Consider the following 19906-nt stretch of genomic DNA (forward strand, 5'->3'; position numbering starts at 1 on the left):
AAGACCCTTACTTTTTGGGGTACGAATTTGGACTATCCCGGAATTAGCTGTGTACAAGGAGTCTCTACAAGACATCCTAGAGAGACCTAATGCACTTTCTATTCCTTGGCTCAATCATATTGTGAGATGGTTTCACATTCTGGGTCTTAGGGACTTTTGGAGTCAACCCTATAATCTAAGGAGAGCTCAAACATCACCTGAAATCAGTTCATTGGTCTTACATCAATAACAGGTACTTGATATGTACGTCACACGGTCGATTGACATCCCAATTTCTTGACTTCAAGTGGCACCCTCACTTTGAACCATTTCTGGATTTAATCCTCAATTTATTAAGCAAAAGCTTGTATGTCCGTTTCAGGTAAGGGTGCTTACCTTTGAGGTCTTCAACTAGTATGTGGCGACCTGCATCGACAACTGGTCTATGCCCTAGCTGTAACTGTACTTCGGAAACTCTAGTACACTTCATGTTTATTTGTCCTGCCTATGGGATAGCTCGGCGAAAGTGGATTCGCCCAGCCTGAAGGAATATGGGTACGAGACATTGTAAAGATGCATTGAGACTGATGATGAGAGATACCCCCACTTTTTTAATCTGTGCTGTCAGCAAGTTCCTTGCGGCTGCATGGCACATACGTATACGCCTCTTAAAAAGCCAAAACGTTCTGTTTTTAAGTAATTATAGTTCTTACATTTATTTATACACTGATTTTATACAACATTTTTATGATTATCGTGATCTATTGTTTGATGTACATCGGATGATAATGAGAGATAGTGCCTTATTATTATACATGCCATTAGTTAGCTTATTGGGGAAGTACGCTAAGGATTTTTAGTATACATGTTTTTTCTTTTTTCTTTCCTTTTTATGACTAATTGATCGTTCAATTTTATCCTAATCCTGTATTTATTATGCATTTAATGTTATTTTAGTTGAGATTGTATTGCTTTGATGGTTAAATTTGACCGAATAAAGCTTATGTGTGATGATGATGATGAAGAAAAACTCTGTCCTGAAAAAGATCTATAAAAAACAGCTACCTCCGTGCTGCTCAACCTTGTGGAGAAGCACTTAGGTCAGTAGCAGGCACTTGTGGATAAAGCATTTGAGACAATTATTTTAAATTACAGAATTATTTAATAAAAACAGGAGGAAAAAAAGCTGTCAAAAAGGGTCATCATACTGCAGTTCAGGGTGGTTTTACTCTTTCTGAAACAAAAAACTGAAAGGTTAATACTTATTTATTGTCATCAGAAAAACTAGAAAGTGTGTGTTATTCCTGTAATCGTTAGTCGAAACCAACATAAAAAGTTTTGGAGGATAGTTATCCAAAATGCAAGCGTGTTGCGGCCAGCCTTAGAAGAAAGTAGAAAACTAACATGTACTGGGAGGGCTCATAATGTTAGAAAAGGATCAAAAAGTTATTAGCTTAACCTACTGCAATGTCACTGCTCTCTTTTGCTTATTGTGCCAATATGCCAGAGTTAATTGATCAGCAACACTTGGTCTTATCAGAAGATGTCTAGTGTAATAAAGTTCATTCACTAGAGTTTCACACAAAGAATTACCAACCTGCAAAAGAAACTAAGAAAGATGTTTTTAAAGATGAACTGATTTATGGTGAAAACCTATCATCAATCCACAAGTACCACAGGTGAAATAAAAAGTACTACATATTGTTCTTAAAAATGACTCAAAATTCTAAGATGACAGCGGGTGGAAGAAATAAATATGCCAATAGCAGCAAGCAACTGAAAAGAATAGCTCTGAGACGTGACATCAAAGTTGCAAAGTGTCTACAAAGGACAATTAGAAATCAAATTGCATTAGAAAATCATTGTAGCTGGATGGTTTCTTTTGACTGATAGCTGCCACAACTGTTCTATAATATATCGAAACAAGCAAAATGAACGCAATGTGTAACAAATACTGGTCTTGTACTTTGTACGGTCCATTTTTGCTTATTTATATGCAGAAGACAATTGGAGTCTAATAATATACAAAAATATTATTCCCAATGAGACCAACAATACATAAATGACCCCGAAGATGTATGTATACAAATCTTAAGATTTATGAAAATGTACACCTGTACCTGCAGCAGACTATGGCCTGATTAGCGCTTCTAAAATGTGACTCAAGGGGAAGAGTGTGGTTGGTCAGCTGGGTTTTGTATAAGATATTGCGTCAGAAAGGGATGATTGTATCAGCAAAATCTTTTTCAATACAGAATCGTTACAAGTATTAGGCACAAACAAATGAATGACTTAAAAGACTTCTAATACAAAGATCTTAGGGAAAGTTGTTTTTAGAGGTATTCTAAAAAGAAAAAATTACACTTTATTCCACTCTTAAGTAAAATTAATTGTTAGAGGAACAGATATTAGAAAACAGGAGGTATTACACAAATATATCCATCAAATATATTCTCCCCATTATTTTGAATATGAATTCTCCCACCCCACCGCCAGCACTGTTATGATGAAAAAGTGCACAGGGTAACATATTATCAGCTGTAGCCATACCAAATCTTTTTGAGGCCGAAAAGGGTCATACTCTCGCTCTCGCAGTTCTTCTCGCTTTTTACAGTGTTCTGCCAGTCTTTCCTTTTGTTTTAACTTCATCCAGTCCCGAATCTCTTGCCTCTTACTCTCCATTTTCTTAGTAAGTCTAGTAGAATTAGCCTTGTCATTACTCGCTCTGCATAAAACAAACATATTTGTTTACCACATGTACTTTTAGTCTTCAGGACTTGGCAGCCCCTGTTAACTATAGAGCAAAGGGCATGTGTGGCCATTTAACCTAGACAAAGGGTTTATATTGTTAAAAAAAAATCAGTATGTACTGGAATATCTGTATAAAGCAACTAAGGGGTGAGCTACAGAGTGGTGTAAATCTAAACAGGAACATAGATCTGTGCAATAGAGAGATGGGCAGAAAAAAGGTTTAAAAAAATAACAGAAATTTGGACATCATATTGAACAAATGATTAAGGATTAAGTGCATGTTTTGTGCATTATCTATTGAAATCAGGGCTGACACCCTATTGTCATTTACATGAACAAATGATTTTCAGTTATTGAAAAGAATGCAAAGTCTCACAAGATCACAAGCAGCTTTTCTCGTTTGGACTGGTTGAAATTAAGCCATTTGCTGTTTATCACATATGGAGGCTAAAGGGTTTATCTTTCCAAAACAAGTAAACATATTATTTAGGATTTAAGGTTCTGTGAACCATCTCCTGCCTTTCCGTTCACAACGTATGTGCCAGAATGTACATCCAGTTACATCAAAAACCTAAAGCTTATTGATACTAGAGTCCTTAGCATGGCTTGGGAAAGCTGTGCTGAACTGTAACTGTTGCTGAACAACCTTGTATTTGTTTCCCTATGTTGAGCTCAGCAGTCATGCAAGCCCACTGGGTACACTCCAGATCTTTTTGTTGACATCAGAGAGAGTACACACAACCTCAACCTCTGATCTGTTTGTGGGTGGTCACTGCCTCCTCAACACAGGCTATGCAGGCATTGTCAGTGTAATTATAATCCAAGGGAGGAGGTCCTTACACCTACAAGGAAGTTGCCCACGTGCTCACCCCATAAAAAGTCCTAGCCAGTTACCAAAACTGGAATCCCTGGTCCTCCATATTACTGTAACATGCATGTGTGTGTGTGTATGTGTGTGGGGCAGGGAGGAGGTTGATGTGTGGCTTATGGGTAGAATGGAGACAAGTAGGATCTATCTGGACCCCATGTGTGCACGGTACAAGATGGCGGTTTGCTTTGCATACACTGGCTATGCCCATCTCAGATATACATGCCCTCCAGGTATGCCCTTCAAGTCTTTCTCCAAAAAACGTATAATCCCTGGCAGGTGGGGGAGGCATCCAGGAAATCCCTCTGTCCAGAATAGGTTTTCCCTGCCTCTGACCTGAATGAAAACCATCCACCTCTAGGTCCACCTCCAGGTTTTGGTGCTGTGGCCTCCTCAGCAATGGGAGCCGACATAGGGTAATTATGAGCACAGTACACGTTGTATATGGGATGAGGAAGTACTGGTCTTTCTGGGTACTCTGGTCCTCATCAATTCAGTGACTTCCTTGGGAGTTCCCGGTCCCATGTCACCATCATTAGATACAAAATGTAAAGCAAACTGTAGCCGTAGGACTGGCCTGGTGAGTACATGCTCACTAGTGCATTTGCCCTTTTTGAAAACTAAGACAATCAGTTAGTACCTAAACTGTTGTTGGACTCCAGTGGACATTTTTATTATATCCCTAAATAAGCACCAGTGGACTGGCAAGTGCCAGTGACATTAGAAGGTGGGTCCTAGTTTGTACAGTGATGGGTATTTGTAGTTACAGATTTTTGGCTTTGCACCTATCATATTTGGCTACTTAAAAATATGATGTTGGAAATCCAGTCTACAAATGTATCCTGTGGGCACACAAAGCTAGCCCAGGACCAGAGCTGTGTCCAATCTTTACTTATTTGCCACGTCTGCCCACTTTCAAGATGCTTTTAGAAGAGCACTCCTGAAAGAAAAAGGACCTGAGCACTCTCGAAAATCCCCAGAGAACATTTGCTACAAGGCTGTACTGATATTTGAGATCATATCAAAGCCATAAATTGTGCCAGCAATTTCTTTATTTTTTGGCCCAATCCTATTTTGAAGTAAACTATTTTAACAATTTCAGTCTTTTTCTAAAACAAAGCAGTGACTGGACTTGTACGTTATTTACCGTGTCACTTTTAATGTGCATTTCTAACTCTGTATACCTCCAAGAGTAAGATACATCCACTCAACCATGCTAGTGACAGACAGCAAAATTCCAGTAGATTAGTCTGTCTGTTGCATGGCAGCTGTATGATGGCCCTGGGACACCATTGGTAAATGACAATGCCCACACAGTATATTACCCATGCACCAATGACTCCCCCAAGACCTCAAGAAAAAGCCCCACAAAGATTAGTAGAAGGCTACCTTAAAAATCATCTTTAATTTGAGGCAATTACCATTCATCAGGCATATCAAATGTACACTACTGAAAAATCTGGATGGATGTCATCCACAAATAAGTAGATGCACAAATTATTTAAATGTGAGGGACATGTTTATTTTTTGTTCTGATGACATGTATTACATAAATATGACTCAAATACACCCATATTATAGTGCTTAAAATGTTTGCCTACTACGCTTACAAAAAAAGCGCATTTATTATGATTTTTATCGACTAGTGGTAGATGAATAATGTATTTGTAGGACATATTTTAATTAAAACATGTTCTACAGTTGCTCCTGAAAAGATAGCCAACTGGTGATGATAGTATACTACTACTAAAATCAGCTATTTTGCTTAGCATTACAGATCAATATATAACAATTTTCAAGCAGGACTATCAAATATGAAGCTCTAATGTATTCTCGCCACCTTTAAACAGCACATGCTGAAGGATTCATTTGTGGCTGATACTACGTGCAATTACGTAGTTAGGATATTTGATAGTACTGAATCTCAGTGGAAAAGGCTCATTTTGACTTTACTCCTGTTGCCTCAACAAACCTGTGTGGCCTGCATATCTCAAAAAGCAGCCCAGAAGTTTGTGTGCTTCAGTCAGAAATTTCATGAGCAGGCACATCTCCTATTTGGGTTGGACGATACATACTTTGGCAAACTTAACAGGTGTGACAGTTTTAGTTAGACAACTATTATTTTCCCTTCAAGTACTCAGTGGTGCTCTGTTGCCAGGTTAAAAATTACAAGTACTTCAGTCCATAAAGAAAATTGGTTACTTACCTGTAACTATAGTTCTCCGGTATTGGTGTCTTTCATATATTCACATGCTAGAATTATCGCCGTCGTCGAGGTGGGAGTCCCACGGTAACCTTAAATATACATAGCAGTAAGTGTATTACACTAGGCCTCAATTGTCTACACAGGCACTGTTATAGCCCATCCATGTTCTTTTATAAAAAAAGAACCAAATCAAGTGACAGCACCCTCTAGAACCCTCCCAACAGAGACTGTTTCCCTCAGAATTTCTAGTATGAGTGTGAAGCACATAGTTTTATAATTAATGGGATCCTTTGAGGGGAGGAGGGTGGGTCGCATGTGAATCTATGAACGATACCAATACTGGAGAACTATAGTTACAGGTAAGTAACCAATTTTCTTCTCCAGTATTGGATCTTTCATAGATTTACAAGCTTATATTAGAGTAGCAAGCAGTAATATTGTTTAATCTAGCCATAAACATCTATAATAATTGGAATGATGCTACCTTCAGCTAATATTAGAAATCAATATACAGATGTCTTAAGAATGATAATAGGAATAATAACAATAAAATTATAATAATAATAACAACAACATTAAGCAAGTATTGATCACATACCTTTGAAGTGGTAGGTGGGATAACAAGAGAGGCTCACCCTAATGGAATAGATGTCTCAGCACTGCATGCCCAACGGCTGTATCCGTTTTGTTAGTCTCATCGAGGCAGTAGTATTTGTAAATGTATGCTGGCTGGACCATGTTGATGCCCTGAAAATGTGTTGCAGGGGTACTCCCACAAAGAGAGCTGCTGATGTAGCTACCGCTCTAGTAGAGTGGGCTTTAAACTTACTGTGCAGCGGCATCCCTGCCTGGGTATGGCAACATTGTATAGGTAATCCGATCTGCCTGGCAATGGTCTGCTTAGATATAGCAGAGCCTTTTCTTATATCTCCATATAATATGAATAGCTGGTCCGATTTTCGAATGCTGTGTGTTTTTTTTAACATAAAACTTTAAACATCTCCTTACAACTAGCGAATGCAGCGCTTTATCCGCAACCGTCTGCGGGTTAGTAAAAAATATTCTTAAACCACTGGCTCATTTCGATGGAAGTTCGATGGTACCTTTAGTATATACTTAGGGTTTTGTTCGAAGTATAACACCATTTGGAGTGAACTGAAGGAAAGGTTCCTTGACAGTGAAGGCTTGTTTGTCAGCCACTCACTCTTTTTGCTGATGTGACAGCTAGTAAAAGCGATGTCTTCCAAGAGATAAATTTTAACTCTGATCTGTGGATTGGCTCAAAAGGAGGCTTCATGAGTTGTCCTAGCACTATGTTTGATAACCATAAAGGTGGAGGTTTCCGCACCAGTGGAAATACTCTAAAAAGGCCCCTGAGGAATTGCTTTACAATCCTGGCAGAATATAGTGAGGAGGTCTGTTGATGAGAGCGTCGGAATCTCGAAACTGCTGCCACATGCTTACTGCTTACTGAGGAATAAGAAAGTCCAGATTTTGCTAGATGTGATAAATAAGGAAGTATATGTTACGGAAGTGATGTCATAGGATGGATACCACAAGCAGAAATGTTTCCATTCAAGTTTATAGGTTTTATTGGTGGTGTCCGCCCTGGCTAATATTTCTCTACACTCCGATGAAATGTTTAAGGTGGAGTATTCATTGAATTCAGGAGCCAGGCCGTTAAGTGTAGAGATGAAGGATTCGGATGCCTGACCTGGCCCTGGTGCATGATCAGTAGGGCTGATGTCTGTCTGAGTAGAACATGAGGTTGTTCCGAATACAGAAGGAGTTCTGTGAACCAAATCTGTCTGGCTCACCTGGGTGCCACTAGGAGGAGACGGCATCCCTCTGCTTTCATTTTGCTGATCACCCTGGGGATGAGTGTAATTGGTGGAAAAGTGTAGGCATAGAGTCCTGACCATCTCATCAAAAAAGCATTTCCCCACTACCCTTTTTGGGGATGCCAGCTTGCGTAATATGGGCATTTTTTGTTCTGATATGTGGCAAAAAGATCCAGACTCAGCTTGCCCCACTTCTGGAAAAGCTAGACGAGAACCTGTGGGTCGAGTTCCACTCGTGAAACAGGATGATTGGCCTTCTCAGAGAGTCCGCCAGGAGGTTGGCTTGTCCTACAGGTGTTCAGCTTTCAGAGAAATTTGATTCTCTATGGCCCATTTCCATATTCTCTGAGCTTGACTTGAAAGCTCCAAGGATTCTGTGCCGCCCTGTTTGTTCAGGTAAAACATACTTGTGGTATTGTCTGTTCTGATTAGAATTTTTTTTTTTTGGCAAGAAAGCCTTTAGTGCTAGATCTATTGCTTTCAGCTCTAGTTGGTTTATGTGAAGCTGTTTGTCCTTTTGGGTCCAGCTGCCACTTATTTGTAGATTCTGAAGGTGGGCGCCTCAACCTTTGAGCGGCGCATCCAGCGTTATTATGTAGTTTGGCAGCTGTTGTAGAAATGAAAGGCGGTTGGATAAGTTGACTGTTTTTTCCACCAAAACATGGCCGTTTTCATTTGCAATGTGATCTGAATTTGATTGTCGAAAGAGCCATTCACTTGCAGCCAATGAGTGTCTAGTTGCTCCTGTGGAGGTTGAATATGCAGTTGGCAATTCGGGATCAGGGGAATACATGAGGAAATCATTCCCATGAATTATTTGTAATTCCCAACTGAAATGCACTTTTTTGTTGACAGCTTTTGAGCAATGTTGGAAGTCTTTCGCCATCTCTCTCAAGATGGAAATGCCCTGCTTTGGACCGTATCTAGTGTAGTTCCTAGAACGTTCAGCTGCAGTGGAAGTGTGATTTGTGATAGCTGATGGTAAGACCTAGAGCTTTTAACTGGAGGCAAGTGGATGTGTGCTTTAGCACTTGATTACTCGTGGATGACTTTATAAGCCAGTTGTCCAAGTATGGAAAGATTTGTATCCTTAGTTGACGTAGGTGAGCCGTCACTGGGGCCAGCACTTTGGTATAAAATCTGGGGGCTGATTTTGATCCGAATGGGAGGACTCAAAACTGTAGATGCATACCAGCTACCTTGAACCTGGGAAATTTGCGATGATTTTGATGTATTGGGATATGGCAATACGCATCTCAGCGGTCTAGAGATGTCATGTAATCTCCTGTGTTTAAGAGGCGTAGAATGTCCTGATGCGTTACCATGCGAAACATTCATTTTTTTTAGGAAATTGTTTGAGGCCCGCAGATCGAGTATGGGACGCCAATCCCCCAAAGGTTTTTTCACCAGAAAAAAAGCGGGAATAGAATCCACGGCCTCTCTGTAGAGTTTGAACGACCTCTATTGCTGTGTGTATCATGCAATATATTTCTTTAAGAAGTTGCTTTAAACGCAGGGGTGGTGGTCGAGATGGGGGTGGGGTATTCAGAGGCTTCCGGAGGAATTCTAGAGTATGCCCTTTGGATACTAAATTCAGAACTTGTCCGATGTTATCCCTGACGACTGATGGATGTGGTAAGTGATGCGGCCTCCGATCCTTGACACACAAGTGAGGTTGGTAGCTGGTATGAATGTGTGGCCATTCATTTCTGCCTGTATCTCTGCCATGGGTTGAAGACCTTCCTCTTGTGGGATGCCTGTAGGCAGCTGTAGGTGGTAACCTGTATTGTTGTTGTCCGTACTGTTGTCGAAAACCTGTCTGTGCAGCTTGATACTGTTGTCTGTATGGTTGGTATCCGCCACGAAAGGAGTAAGTTCCTCTGCCACTAGCCCCTCGAAAGGGCTGTCTTTTGTACTGCAATGTACCTAGAGACCTAGCCGTGTCTGTGTCTGCCTTGATAGACTGCAAAGCCTCATCAACATGTTTGCCGAAGAGGCATTCCCCATCATATGCCATATCCAGTATCTTGCTTTGTACCTTTGGTCTAAAAGAGGCAGATTTCAGCCAGTCTTGGCTGCACAATACTGCTGCCCCCGCCAGCTGTCTAAATCCAGTCAGCGAGATATTGATTGCACAATCAATTATTTCAGCTGCAATTCATTCCACCACTTGTAACAACTTCTTTGCCTCTAGTTTAGCATCCTCAGGTAAGAGGTCAATGTATGACGATATATCTGACCACATTTGCCTACCGTATCTAATAAGAATGGCTAATAAACTGGCAGCCTTGAACCCGATGCCTGGAAGAAGCACTGCACCCGCAGCCCCCAGGACCGAGAGGAACCAACTACCGGTGCAGGAGTGACCAGCAGGCGGCCCTCATCCTAGCCCAGTGGATGGCTGGCACGAGAAGCCCCCCTGTGCCTGCCTGCATTGCCCGAGTAACCTCGGGTCTCTCCACTGATTCCTATCTACAACCCGACACCTACTTTGCACACTGCACCCGGCCACGCCTGTGCCCCTGAGGGTGTATTTTGTGTGCTTGTTTGGGCCCCCCCCCCCCATCCCCTCTCAGTGCTCTACAAAAGCCCCCTGGTCTGCTCCCAGAGGACGCAGGTACTTACCTGATAGCAGACTGGAACCAGAGCACCCCTGTTCTCTATAGGCGCCTATGCTATTTGGACCCTACTTTGACCTCTGCACCTGACCGGCCCTGTGTTGCTGGGTGTTTGGGGCTGCCTTGAACCCCCAACACTGCCTATGCCCAGGAGACCTGAGAAACTAACCAATACTTACTTACCTTCCACAGGAACTGTTGATTTTTGCACTGTGTTCACTTTTTAAAAAGCTATTTGCCATCTGCCATTTTCCAAAACTGTGTACATTAATGTTTTAATTCAAAGTTCCATACTTACCTGTGTGAAGTACCTTACAATTTATGTACTTACCTAAATTCTGAATCTTGTGGTTCCAAAATAAATTAAGAAAATAATATTTTTCTATATAAAAACCTATTGGCCTGGAGTTAAGTCTTTGAGTATGTGTTCTCATTAATTGCCTGTGTGTGTACAACAAATGCTTAACACTATCCTCTGATAGCCTACTGCTCGACCACACTAACAAAAAATAGAGCATACGTATTATCTGATTATTCCACTATCAACCTCTAAAGGGAACCCTTGGACTCTGTGCACACTATCTCTCACTTTGGGATAGTATATACAGAGCCAACTTTCTACAGTTAGGGAGAGGGGTCTGTAGGTCATACAGTTGGGGGACCGGTGTTGCTGGTTCTGAGGGTGGAAACCTTCTATAGCAGTCATCCAACATGCTCTGAAGACCTGTCACCAATGACCTTGGCATAGTAATGGAGGTGTTTCTATCACTATATTCGGGACACGAGGGACCCGCTTGGTCTCTTGCTGAGTAATAGTTGTACTTTTCCGCCTCTGTGTTACTCCCTCCCTCGTCTGTGCTGCTTGCCCCTGCATGAAATCACAACATCCCCCGTCTGTGTTACTTGTCTACATCCATTGTTGACTGTGTTGTTGCTTGCACCCCACCCAGCCCCCTCCCAACTTTCTTCTGCTGTTGTTCGTGTTGTTGCCAATGACGGGTGCTTCACGGCATTCCAGCCATGCACTACAGCAACTGCACTTCTATACAACATGGATAAAAGACAATGACAAAGCCAGTAGCTCTGGGATAGGCAAAGCCTGTAGACTTTGCCAAATGTTTGTTAATGCTGCTGCTTCATATCCAGGCCGACCAAACTTTTCCAACAATTACTAGCACAAACAAAAGATCAACACATTATCTTAACAGTAGGACATTCCACTTGAAATGCAAGGCTGACAAAGAATAGTTCTCAAAACCATTAGTACACCTCGTTCTCTGAGGCCTCAAGGGTTAAACTAGTACTGAAAACAGAGACACATTTGGCTTTGATGCTGTAAAAAACGCATTTAAGCTAAGTGTTAAGATTTGTACTAATTGTTCTAATATTATGTGACTAGAAGTAGCACATTTGCACAGACTTTAAGGTTCAACTGGTAGGAGAATTATGTTTTTGTGAACAAGGATAGTAGACTTACTATGAGTGTTTTATTTATTTGATCAAAAAGGGCAATGCACTGGTTACAAATGTTGCATGTGTTTGGAGAAATGGTGGTACATTTTGCTATAAGTAGTCATTGTTTGAGGGGAAAGTTGCACTTGTTGCGACATGCGATTATCTGTTTGGGGAAGAGGGAGAGTGCAATGCTTGTTCAGTGTGTTCGGTGAGGAGGTAATTCACTTGTACCCCTAGGGTCTCGTCTCACATTTGTATGGAAAAAGCTATTTGATCGGTGAGGAAAGATACTGTAATTGGTTTCAAACGGCTATTTATGGTACTATTGGACAATAGATCCATTGCACAGATTATTTTGTAACATGTGAATTCCCTAAGCAAAATATATTATAACACAATACATGATCTTGTCCATTGCTAGGATATTACATTTGTCAGAGTTCTTGTGCATGCTACCAAAAACAAGTAACTTCACAAAATAAGAACAGTAAATGATTTTTTTTTTTTTTTTTTTGCATAGTGTGAGAATCGTGTTTAATTTTAGAGCTAAATTGAATATCCTTTTTAAGCACCAATGACTGATATTTAAAGAAGGTGTAGCAGTATTTATTTTTAAAAAAGGTTGCAAATATGATCACATTTGGTTATTAACAAAATTGCAATTATGGAATGTCACATTTTTAAATAACTAGTTCAAAGTTCTTGCAATGCTTTTGGTCTTCAAAAATGTTGACTTTGGTACTAAACTTACAAGTTATGTGGAAACTTTAGATATTAAAATGTGCTTGAAGCTGACAAAGTTTAGTTCACAACAATTGAAAAACATGCTACAGCTAACATATGTTTGATGACAGTCTGATCCTTGATGTGCTACAAGGAGACTTGACTCTGGGTGGCTGTTTCTAGTTCAGTAACTGGTGGCTATGTAGCAGAACAAGTTTTACACAAAGGAAGTAATGGGCTCAAGGTTATTATCTGTACTGTCACATGTGCAGTATTTACAAGACCTGACAAACTGCAGTCAGCGCACAAGATTAAACGAGACTGCATTGCCACTATAACCCCTACCCTACTAGAAGCTTAAATGGACAGTTATTAATGTTGTATAGCACATAATGGCTTACACAATCATGTCTAGAGTAGTGGATTTTTTAAAAATCAAGTCATTTAGCATTTTTTTCAAATATTTTCAAATTACACTTATTCAATATTTTGTAGTCATATAGCTAGCTGCAAAAAAGTGTTTAAGGGCAATAATCAATCTGAACAACAGAATTAACTTCATAATGTTGCACATAAATACATGTATTAATAGATGGATTATAAACTGAGTACTTCATATACTTTTTTGCAGCTAAATCAATCTCAAATATACATTAGAAAAATAACTTCTCCACACACAGGCACATACAGGCAAAATATACAAGCCCTTAGGAAACTGATAGAAGCAGGCATTCATCAGAGAAAATCTGAAGTCGAAGAGGAGTTTAAGATCCTGGGACCACTGGAATTATTTAGTTGTAATAATAGAGAAATGTTGATGGACCAAAATTCAGATCAGTGGTATGCATTGAATCCAAATGGCTTTATAGGAGAATAGATTGCTGAACTTGATTAAGGTCTATGGTTTAAGCTTAAAAAAGCCAATATCTCACATACTATTTTGGCAAACCTTTCTGAGACGCATGTTTAAACAAACAATGAACCCCTTGTCTCATGAATGGATTGAAATGCCCTATACTCTAAACTTTGATGAGGTCCAGACGTTAAAGCAAATAAGCTGCACAGGAGAGGTGGTGTCAGACAAAGTAGATTAGGGGGGACTTCACTCAAGATTTCATAGTTTCACCAACAGGCCTTCAACTGTGAAGCCCAGAACTAGAGGAAAGCAGAGGAGTAGTAATTAATATAGATTGTTCCATGCTCTTTGGAGAATGGTATTCCTTCAGATTATCAACTAAAGAATATTGTGGGGTTAAAATATTGAGGTCTAAATATCGAGGACCAAAATATTGTGAAAATAAGTATATAGAGGTGTGAGAAATTGGATTACTGGTTGAGGGGGGTGAACCCCTACTCAAGCAGCAACCGCAATTCCTGTCGGGGTGAAACACACGCAAATCCCAAATTAACCTGTGCTTAACCCTCTGGTAGATTGGCATAAACGCAGCCAGGCTTAAATTAGAAGCAATGTCTAAAGTATTTATGCAGCCCTTCAAACAGTAATAAAGTGAAGACAACACAAGAAAAATCACATACCTATTTGGGAAAATAGTGTAGAATTCGATAAATTATTTTACATCAAAATCCAATAGGCAGTGCCGGAGATAGGCAGTTTTAAAGATTTAAGTTCAAATAGAGCTTAAAAGCTCAAAGTGGCAACTGTGGCTATCTGCTCGCCCTAGACCAGGACAAAGTCACAAGGTTAGGTCGGCCATGATGGAGCACGGACCAGATACAGAGACCCAGTTAGACCCAGTGAACCAAGTAGCTTAAACCCTGGTTGTGGAGCATTGTGAGGTCGGCATAGAGGATGCGTCTGCCCAAAAGACCACATGCCCCCTTCCAAGGGTCCAGAAGTGGGGTGGCACCAATTGGGGTGCACGACTCACAGCAGGCAGAGTGCAAGTGCAGGGTTCAAGGTAGTTGGATTCTCTTCTGTCCCTATGACCAGGAGGCCAGCCAACTCATATTTCGAATATCTGATCTAGTTACAGAAAAGCACTACAGTGCAGTTAAAATGTTAGTTAAGTGTTCCAGCCTCAACAATTGGAGCAAGGCATTCCGATGCTATAAGTCTACTCAAAGTCTTTTCTTTAGCATGCACAAGGCAGTGTAACCACCGTGATATAGCTGCCAATCCTCTTATAAAAGTGCTCCCCAACCCTAATTCCAACCTAAGGAGCTTCTATTGGCACCATAGTATTTAAAGTGCAAATAGTGAGAAGAATCTTCCCCTAACCCTTGTGCATAAAATGCCACAGGTCAATTTTTATTGTCTTGACGGCATATAAAAGTGTCAGAGGGATCTTCACTTTTAATACAGTTAAAAGATGATTAAAGTGGCTATGTCCAGTTGCTCCATAAAATGCCTTCAGTGCATTTCCATGGCTTGTCTGATATAGGTGAAATATGTTTACTATCAGTCAGATCTGCCGAAATAATTCTTCCAAGATATGGAAAAGATTGTACTATTTCTATGGCTCATTTACTAAGAAAACACTTACACTTTGTACATGCTGAAACCCGCACCACCTTAATTTTATTTATATTCACCTTTGGGAAATGAGTATGTTGATAAGGTATTGAGACGTCTCGGAAGACCTTTTGATGTCAGGTCTAGTAGGTCGATATCGTCAGCATACAGAAGTGTACCAAAAGGGTAAGAACCTAAATTTAACAAATCACTGGCTGTCCTGCTCACTAATTCAGGGAGATCTACCATATATAACAAGGAAAGAAGAGGTGCCAACAGACATCTCTGTTTCAGTCCATTTCTGGTGGCGATTTCCAGGATCATAACCTGCCTACTGCCTAACATAACATGACACCATGTAGTCGTATGTAGGGCAATAAATAGTTTCAAAAGTTACCTTGGGATTTCCATGGCAGTCCAAAGGGTCTGCCTCTCTAAGGGGTCAAAAGCAGTTGAAAAGTAAACATAAGCCGCATAGACAGACATCCCCCATCTTTTCATATATTTTTCCAGGATCAAATTAATCTTAATTGTATCATCCAAGGTCCAGTGAACTGCTCTAAACCCAGCTTGCTCCGAGGGTCAAATGATTTCGTACACTACCCATTCAAGTAAGTTAGATAAGACACATTTTTCAAAACAATTTCCAGTGGCTTCCAACAACGCCATCTGCCTATAGTTAATGGGTATGTTTAGACGGCCTTTTTTATGTAGTGGTAGGATGATATGCCACTTCCAAGAGCAGGAACCTCTCTTGTGTGATAGCACTAACGGAAGAGCACCACTAAATAAAAGGCCCATAGGTCCAGGTCCAATTTTATGACGTTAATATGTAATTGAGCTGGACCTCTTGCACTGGTCCGGTGTTCTTGGCAGTCTTAAAATATTCTAACACCTCCTGTTTAGATGGAGGGGGAGAGAAGGACATCTCCCATCTAAGATCCCGCTAAGGAAGTCCATATCCCTGTTGCTATCCACCTGGTTATTCAAAGCATAAAAGAAAGTTATATATTTCTGTCATTCAGAGTTGGTAATATTATTTATCTTAGGTTTAGAGACAGAGCCACTATTTTCCCTGGTACTTTTCCAGAAGGCCTTTTGGTTTTTACATTTCTCTGCTTCAGTTATTTTATTGTTATTATTATTATTGATATTGTTTTTTAATTCTTACCCACGTAAATTTCCTTCTTTTCAGGCAAGAGATCAACTTATTCCGTTCTTTGGAATAAAAAGTGTACTGCCTTATTTGTAAATGATTAATTGTCTTATTAAATTTACACAGTTGATTAAAATCCTTCCATTCGCAACATAAATATCTAATTGTTATCAGAGATTTGCCATGAATGTACAGCATCTAGTTTCCCATTGATCGTAAGAAGTAAAATATTATAATCACTCTAGATGTTATTTATCACCTTCAGTTCCATCAAACAGGGAAAGACCATTTATGAACCAATGTCCTAGTTGGACTCTCCCTCCTAAGTGAGACTGCTGGTTTAGGGATGACAGCATTTCTGTTTGTAGGCAACTGAACCACTCCTATAACAAGTCTCAACTGTCCGCCCAAACCTCCCGGCTCACAAGTAGTACCTCACCAAAAACCCAAACAGTAAAAGGTGATTTCTGGCAGCCTTACACATGGACTCTAGATTGAGACACCTCAGAGACGTCGTGGTGGAACGGACGTTATACTTTTCTCTCGTTAGCAACAAGTCTCAGTCACAAACTGGCAATGAAGGAGATGCAGGGAAGTTTTCAATATATTTATTGAAAAGACTGCAATTTACGGTAAAATGGATGAGCTGCAATGATTAGGATAATGAACAGTAAAAGAAGCATAATCGTGAAGATGAGAGTTGTGAATACAAAAACCCCCACCATCTTACAATAAACATGAGAAGTAAAATTCCTAGCAAAGAGAACCTAATCTCTAACCGAATGGGAGCTAGGTATGATCCACCTAATCTGCCAGTACCATCCCCATGAGAAGTGCTCCCCAACCCATGTTACCTTTCAATGAGGTCTCTAGTTCAGACTCTGTTGTGACACAAAGGCGGAGTTCTGCAGAAAGATGAGGTGCAGTGTAGATGGCATCTGGAAGGAATCCTTCTAATGACCTGGTCTGTGTGAGATGTATTTATACAGATCATGCAAGACCCCTGATTTAGGTATGTTCCCAAACAATTGATAAGGAGGCAGACTTGTGGCGGCAATTATATAAACAATAAGCAAGTGTACATTATGTTCCTATCACAAGTAAGTGAGAAAGGGAAATTATGTTAATACCTACATACATCACTGATTATGACGCTGATAATGAAGCCTTCACAGAGTGGCACTGATAATGCAAATCAAACCATTACTATAACTATAAACAATGGCAGACATCTTAAAAGAAATAATAGAATAAATGGACTAAGAGCGAGCTAAGTAGGTTAAAAGTCACCAGGTGACAGGGCACAGGCCTGCAAGCCAAAGGCTAAGCTAAACTCCTGAGTCCCAATCAAACCTAAAATGGATTCACCACACCAATAACTTAGTCAATAATTGTACTCTATATACCTGTGGCATGGGTAGGGTGATCCGTGATGTCATTCTGTAATCTCCTATTGAGGATAATTAAATCATGTTCCCTGCATGCCTCCAGGACTAATACTCCTCTTTTATATATCCTGGAGCTGGCAGAGAAAACAGTGGCAGAATATTGACAGCCTCTTCCCGTTCTTTATCCACAAATAGAGCTAATGTATAATTTGAGACAGCAGCATTAAGATCTCCCATTATTAAGACCTTCGATATACCCATTTTCTGCATAATCACATTTATATATTGGAAAAAGTCACTTAACAGGTGATTATTTTCTTGACCAGGTAAAATATATAGGTTGACCAAACTAAATGGAAAGACAGAACAGTGGCCCAAATCTGCTCTGGGAATACAATACAATGCATTAAATGTGATCGATGACAATACAACTGATAAGTCCAAGTACAATTTGCTGACTATAGTGTGGCTAGTCCAACAACGGCATAGCCTCTCTTTGACTTATTAGCAGGACAACTAATCACATAATAATTCCCAACCTCAAGAACACCAGGTGCTCAGGGTTCTTATCAACAGAATATCAAAGAATTTAATGTACTGAGATTCTGGATTTTTCCCAGGTTATTCCAACAGCTGGATATATTCCATAACCCAATTTTATTGTAATGACTGGAACCACTAGACACACCAATTCATCCAATTTAAAACAGGTGCTTTTTCACCTCTTAACAAACCTCAAGCCAGGCCCATTGAGACACATCATTGTTTTTTGGTTCCAGGCCAAAAAAAGAATCTTTATATGTTGCCATCCTAGAGCCAGCCTTGCAAGAGAGTACTGCCAATTTTGCATTATTGGCCATTTCCTCCTGGGAGCCAGACCATTCCTCTAGGGAGCACAGAGTTAAAAATAACTTTTCCCACCCACAGACAGAGCCTTATTTTTATGGGGAGGGAGTACAATATCAATTCCTCAAGACATAAAGAACTCACAGTTGTTCAATATTAAGTTCACAATAACCGGTGACTTAAATGTAACCCTTGATTTCTTCTCTATTCAGGTGTTTGGTAAGGCCACTGTATGGAAACTGCATTAATCATGGCTTCAGAAGAATTAAGGGCCATTTTTGATCAGGGAGGGAAAGCTGCTTTGGTGCTGTTGGATCTTGTCCGCGGCCTTTGATACAGTCAACCATGCCATCTTGATTGACCGTCTCTTTAGTCTTGGTATCAGAGGCACAGCACATTCCATTTTAAGATCTTTTCTCTCCGACAGGGAACAGTTTGTAGCCATGGGTGACTCTGTCGCAGATGTCTTTCAGCTGCCATGTGAGGTGTCTCCTTTGAGCCCTACTCTTTTTAATTGCTATGTTACACCATTGACCAGGCTTATCAAATCTTCTGGGTTTACGGTAGTCTCTCATGCTGATGATACCTAAATAGTGGTACCAGTGTCTACTACTCCTGAAGACAAATCTTCCCAATTTAACATATGCATGAAACGTATAGATCCTTGGATGAGAACAAATTGTTTAAAACTAAATTCTGGCAAGACTGAGGTCCTTATATTGGGCAGTGACACCTCCTTCTGGACACCTAATTTTTGGCCACAAGACCTACGACCCTTACCAACCCCAGGGAACAAAGTTAGAAACCTAGGAGATCAAGTAAATGCTTTGACCTCCGCTGTTTTCTTCATTCTTAGGATCATCAGGAAAACTTGCCCTTTCATCCCGGTGGATCTCCAAAAAGATGTGGTGATTGCTGTCTCCATACCCAAACGGGATTACTGCAATGCTCATTTCCTGAATGCTCAACATAAAGTCATTCACACGTTGCAAATACTGCAAAATGCTTCTGCTCGCTTGCTATTGGGGATCCCCGAGTTTAAATCTGCAACTCAGGCGCTACATACGCTTCACAGGGTTCCAATAAATAAACATATAGAATTTAAAGCCCTCTGCACGAGAGGAAGAGAGCACAATTACTGGGGTCCTGGATAGCAGGATCCCAGTGAAAACTCTCAAAACAAACTGACAGCAGGCAAAAAATGGGGGTAACCACGGCAAAAAGAGGGTACTTTCTTACAAGGGGTCCCATAGGGTGGCACAATACATACTGCAGCCTTTAGGGACCCTCCTGGGTCACAGAGCCGTTGGTACCACTGGTACCTTTTACAAGGGACTTAGCTGTGTGCCAGAGTGTGCCAATTATGGAGATAATTGTACAGTATTAGAGAGAGAACACTGGTAACGGGGGTCTGGTTAGCAGAATCCCATCACACTCTCAGTCAAGTCGGCATAAATGCATCAATACCAGGCAAAAAGTGGGGGGTAACCATGCAAAAAGGGGCACTTTCCAACACCCAATGAATGCAGATTGCAGATTTGCCATAGTCTGGAGGTGGGAGACGACAGTCTGGGGTGAGGCCGCCTTGAACAACCAGTCGTC

General features: G+C 40.5%; 1 protein-coding gene across 6 annotated transcripts in view; it reads right to left on the reverse strand.

Moving 5' to 3' along the window:
* The window catches only part of CPLANE1 (ciliogenesis and planar polarity effector complex subunit 1), a 1992329-nt gene that overhangs the window by 244576 nt on the left and 1727847 nt on the right, over positions 1-19906 (reverse strand). For all 6 annotated transcript variants that reach the window (XM_069221234.1, XM_069221235.1, XM_069221236.1 and 3 more), the window contains one exon: positions 2530-2704. In XM_069221234.1, coding sequence (XP_069077335.1) covers positions 2530-2704 — 175 coding nt within the window. The remainder of the gene's footprint in view (positions 1-2529; positions 2705-19906) is intronic.

This window comes from Pleurodeles waltl, chromosome 1_1, assembly GCF_031143425.1.
Source record: "Pleurodeles waltl isolate 20211129_DDA chromosome 1_1, aPleWal1.hap1.20221129, whole genome shotgun sequence".
NCBI classification, from domain to species: Eukaryota; Metazoa; Chordata; class Amphibia; order Caudata; family Salamandridae; genus Pleurodeles; species Pleurodeles waltl.